This window comes from Larimichthys crocea, chromosome XII (assembly GCF_000972845.2).
Source record: "Larimichthys crocea isolate SSNF chromosome XII, L_crocea_2.0, whole genome shotgun sequence".
In the NCBI taxonomy this organism is placed as follows: Eukaryota; Metazoa; Chordata; class Actinopteri; family Sciaenidae; genus Larimichthys; species Larimichthys crocea.
The window spans coordinates 17,788,850-17,793,585 of NC_040022.1; the positions used below are offsets into that span (position 1 = coordinate 17,788,850).

The 4,736-nt window shown below is 43.4% G+C and overlaps 1 protein-coding gene across 2 annotated transcripts; it reads left to right on the plus strand.

Annotated features, from left to right (window-relative positions):
- Window positions 1–885: 885 nt before the first annotated feature.
- gadd45aa (growth arrest and DNA-damage-inducible, alpha, a) lies at window positions 886–3,777 on the plus strand. 2 transcript variants are annotated; one of them, XM_027285973.1, is made up of 4 exons: window positions 886–1,009; window positions 2,104–2,205; window positions 2,337–2,568; window positions 2,872–3,777. In XM_027285973.1, exons 2-4 carry the CDS (start codon window positions 2,105–2,107, stop codon window positions 2,983–2,985), a joined length of 447 nt encoding a protein of 148 aa, XP_027141774.1. In that variant the 5' UTR covers window positions 886–1,009; window position 2,104; the 3' UTR covers window positions 2,986–3,777. The 2 variants fall into 2 exon arrangements, with proteins under 2 accessions (XP_027141774.1, XP_010731652.1); XM_010733350.3 differs by lacking the exon at window positions 886–1,009 and adding an exon at window positions 1,449–1,622.
- Window positions 3,778–4,736: the final 959 nt, after the last annotated feature.

A 4,736-nucleotide genomic window follows, 5' to 3' on the forward strand; every position in this document is an offset into this window, starting at 1 on the left:
TTACTGTGGTGTCAACCAACCCTGAGCTGAGTTCAGCCAGGTTTTCACTGTGAAGCTGCTGGTGCTGGTTAGTTGATTTGTGTCTTTTTAGTATAAAGCTGCATGTGTGTTGCTGTGTATTTACAGTATATACACACTATATCTATGGACATTTTCTATCAGTGACCTTAATAAAGTTATGTTAATATCCATCCATTTCCTGTAACCGCTTCTCCTCATCAGGGTCTCTTTGGGGCTGGTGCCTATCCATGGACCCTGGACCCCTGGACAAGTCGCCAGCTCATTACAGGGCACATAGAGAGAAACAACCACTCACACCTACAAAGTCACCGATTAACCTGCATGTCTATGGACTGTGGGAGGAAGCCGAGTACCTAGATGAAACCCACACAGAAAGACCCCAGCAGGGTTTGAAAAGGTACTGTTTTGCTGTGAAGCAACAGTGTTTGTGTGTGTGCCACCCATTATTATTATTGTTGTTGCTCTTGTTATATACTATTTAATAACTTTAGGTTGTTTATTTTTTGCTTACTGTATATGATAATGTATATATATGCATCTGTACTTACTTTTGGCTGCTGAATGTAAGATAGATAGATAGATAGATAGATAGATAGATAGATAGATAGATAGATAGATAGATAGATAGATAGATAGATAACTTTTTAAAACTATTGATGCCTGAAGGGAGGTTCTTGTGTTGCAGCCACAGTGTGTAAAAGAAGTGCAACAAAGTTTGATATTACCTTAACTTTAGTATGTGAATGTAAACCTGAATTAAAACAGCATTAAATAAAGGACACAGTGAGCAGCCATATCTCAGGTGTGTTACCTGCTCTGGCTCCACGCTCCTGTCTTTCTCGCGCCAGTCCTTTGGATCTCGCGCGCGGTTTCGGTGCCTTTTCGCACGCTCCGCAGCGGACCAATCAGAAGCCGGTATCCATCCTCAGGAGCGTCCCGTTGCTATGCAGTTGTCCTGAAACCTGCCCTGTCCTGTCCGGCAGCGAGGGTGAGCTCTGCAACTCATTCATCACTTTATTTGACATAAAAACAGATGAATTCACTCTGAGCGACATACAGCACTTTAAACATACACTGCTGCTTGTTTACGGGTTGTTGTTACATTAACAGAAACGTTATTGTGGTGTAAACAGAGGTGTTTGTATCAAAGTTGGAGATGTTAGCACGTTGCGGTTCATGCTACGGTACACAACATGGCTGCAGGTGAGTTGTAAACATGCAACTGAATGTATTTTTATTTAAAGCCCAAATGTTAGAGGCCAGCAGGCAGCTGTAGTTACGGTAGTAACCCGGTTGGAGACAGACACGCCTGTTGCTGCGGGTCCATCCAACCCGGTCTTGAGCTCATTAGCATACCACCAATGAGCTCGGATATGCAAATGTCCCCCCACTCCGGCTTTGTCCCACTCCGTTTTAATGTGAAGTTGCCAGATTTATCTCTCAGTTGCAGCATACAGTGGACTACAGATAAAGTGTGCGTTTAGTCGAGAAGATACGAGGATAACTCGGCGTTACTGTTTTACCCTTTGCTCTGAGGCGGATTTGGATTTTATGTACAACATGACATTTGAGGAACTAAGTGGGGATTACTCTCAAGAAAGGTAAATAATGACTTTTGTTACTTATTATTACAGGTGCATATAGAGCTGTGCGTGCATGCAATGCACAGATTAATGCATAGAGTTCATCTCAAAGCTCTGGCTACTCATTTGCAGCGTGTTTATGGCTGATAAATGTTTATTAAAAACTGCGTTTAATCGGCTAACCGACCATGTCGTGAGCCCACGTTTCGATAACGAGCTAATGTTGGTTAAAGGTTCAAAACTACCCGGAAAGCTGCTTTAAATGTGTCGCTGTACTTTCCCGCAGCTGTCAGAAAAATCTCTCCAACCGCACATTTGTTAACAGTGAGCTTTTTTTTTTTTTTTTAATACGTGGCGACACCAACCTGTGCACCCGATCTGTCATTTGTACTCGTGCCGGGTTGGTGAAGCTAGCAGCCCGGCTAGCTGCAGGGTGGATCAGCTGTAACGATGTTAACATTAAAGTGTCTGTCTGTGTGTGTGTGTGTGTGTGTTGCAGAATGGATTCAGTGGCGAAAGCTTTGGAAGAAGTCCTCACCTCTGCCTTACCACAGGGCTGCATAACAGTGGGAGTCTACGAGGCTGCCAAATCACTCAATGTGTAAGTACAAGGTTATGTCTGCTACTGACATCTGGAGATGTCTCACACATCCTCTAAAGCACACATGTATGTCTCTGCTTCCTTTAAAAGTAGAAAAAAGACTAAGAGTCTGTTCTCTTTTCTCCCCTCAGAGACCCTGACAATGTGGTTCTGTGCATCCTGGCCACCGACGACGAAGATGTCAAAGACGTCGCCTTGCAGATCCACTTCACCCTCATTCAGGCTTTCTGCTGTGAGAATGACATCAACATCCTGAGAGTCAACAACACCCGGCGCCTGGCAGAAATACTGGGTGGTGGTGGTGGAGGAGGTGGAAAACAGAGTGGGGGTGAACCTCTGGACCTACACTGTGTCCTCGTTACTGTAAGTATCTTTTCTTCGTGTTTTTAAATCAATCTTGTGATGTTGTGATTTTACTCAGGATGTTGAGACATGTGCATGTGAGTGAAACTCTTGTTTCGAGGAAGAACTTGCCAGTACTTGTTCTTGTGCATTCGGTAAACATGTGTGTGTGACTCCTCCCTCACATGACTTGTCAGGAATTCAGAGGGGAAATACCTTCAATTTGCACACGCACACAGGAGCTATTTGTAGCTCAGTGCGATAACCATGTAAATGGCTATAAATGCATTCCAATCACTGATTATCTTTTTATTAATGTTTCAGAGTCCACAGTCGACATCGTGGAAGGACCCCGCTCTGAGCAAAGTGAACCGATTCTGCAGAGAGAGCCGCTGTATGGACCAGTGGGTACCCATCATCAACCTGCCTGAACGATGAACTTTTCGCCACAAAAACCTGTGAAAGGACTCTTAATCTGCACAGGAAGTGTGGTGTGAACCCTGATGGACACATTACCACCCAGAGATCAAATTCCAAAGCACTGCTGATGGGGAGAGAACATTTTTGGAGGAAACAAAACCACAACTCCGCCGTCTACATGGGGTGTATTTAAAAGAGTTGTTAAAAAAAAAAAAAAAGAGCCGGGGGATGGATTTCTTCTTTGGACAGGACTGTTTGAGTCGCGTCTGTCAGCCTTTGCAACCGAGATGAGATGGCGAGGCACTTGTATCGTCACACAGGTGGAAATTCAAAAAGAGAAAGCATGTGTGTGTGCTTTTTAATGTGATGCCGGACACTGTACAGAAGGACTGTATCATGTATGTGTGGTAAAGCCTCTGTGCCGAGTCAGAAAAGTGGGGAGAAAAAAACGAAAATGGAGCTGTTGAGTGGACCAAGGCCTCGGCCTCTCTCTGCAGAAACAAAGCACTTGTTGAAACACTGGACTTTTTTGCAATTTCACTTTCACTTCACTTGATTTCAATTGTTAACGTTGACGTTGTCATGATTTAAAAAGGGAAGGGCTGCACATCCAGTGAAGACATTCTGTGTATTTAGTGTTTCCTACGCCAGCTGGTTTTTTGCCACAAGTAAAATAATTCATTTGTTACAATTTAAGTTATTTCTAATGATATTTAAGTGTATTTATGTTTCATTTTTTACCTTAACTATTTGCTAAATCTGAACACTTATGTATTGCTGTCAATAAAAAGTATTTTTCTTTTTTGGAGACAGACTTGCACGCTTTTTTCATTTCTGGAAATTTTAGCAAAGCCGAGCTGATTTCTGACCTTTAGCACTGGCAGTTGTAAAGCGGAGTCACGTGCGGATCATAGAGGTCATGTTGGCCTCTGTGGCCTCAGCGCCATCTCTGAGCTGAAGAGAACAATAATCCTCAGCGCACGGGCTTCTGCCTCGGTCAGCAGGACCATGTTCATTCATCCAAACAGGTTCCCTTTTCACCGATTCTCGGTGATTTGTTGGACAGTTTGGTTTGGCCTTTTCACCAGCTGACTTCCTAGAGTCATGTGACAGACTAGAGCATGTGACACACGTTGCACGGTTAATAGAGAGAATATGGACACACAATGACCATATTTAGCATAATGCATTGCACAAAATATTCATAACAGAAGATGTTCGATCAGGTGTTATTTGTGTGAATATGTGGTGAAGCTCTCTGAACAACACATGACTGGAACTGTTTGGAAAGTTTTGTAAATGAGGCACTGGCATGCAATCTTTTGCGCAAGCCGGTCTGAACTGCTCCCTCCACTCCCCCGCTTCTTTTCCACACACGCACACACACACACAGGTGATCTCGCTGGAGTTGAATGTTGGTGATGTCACTGGGTTGAACTAAGGCAGGCAATCCCCTCTGAAAGTGCAGAGTCATGATCACGAGAAGAGCGAAAGGCAGAGGCTGTCCTTGAGTTGCACAACCGAGCCTAGCCTTTCATATGAGAGATCTCATGTGATATTATTTCATCATGTTCAATGAACTGATGAGTCACTGCAAAGTACTGGCTACAAATCAGCACCCCAGAACCTCATTAAGATTCAACATCCCACTACAAGACCCAGAAGCTCCCCACTGCAGATATTAATAATAATAATAAGAATGATAATAAAAAGTAAACTGTCTATCTCCCTACAATAACTATTAAACATAACCTGTTATAACTCATGAC

Coding starts and splice junctions, on each gene's coding strand:
- gadd45aa (XM_010733350.3), top strand. CDS start 1,573: ATGTACAACATGACATTTGAGGAACTAAGTGGGGATTACTCTCAAGAA. Junction 1,623..2,103: donor GGGGATTACTCTCAAGAAAG/GTAAATAATGAC, acceptor TGTGTGTTGCAG/AATGGATTCAGTGGCGAAAG. Junction 2,206..2,336: donor GCTGCCAAATCACTCAATGT/GTAAGTACAAGG, acceptor TTCTCCCCTCAG/AGACCCTGACAATGTGGTTC.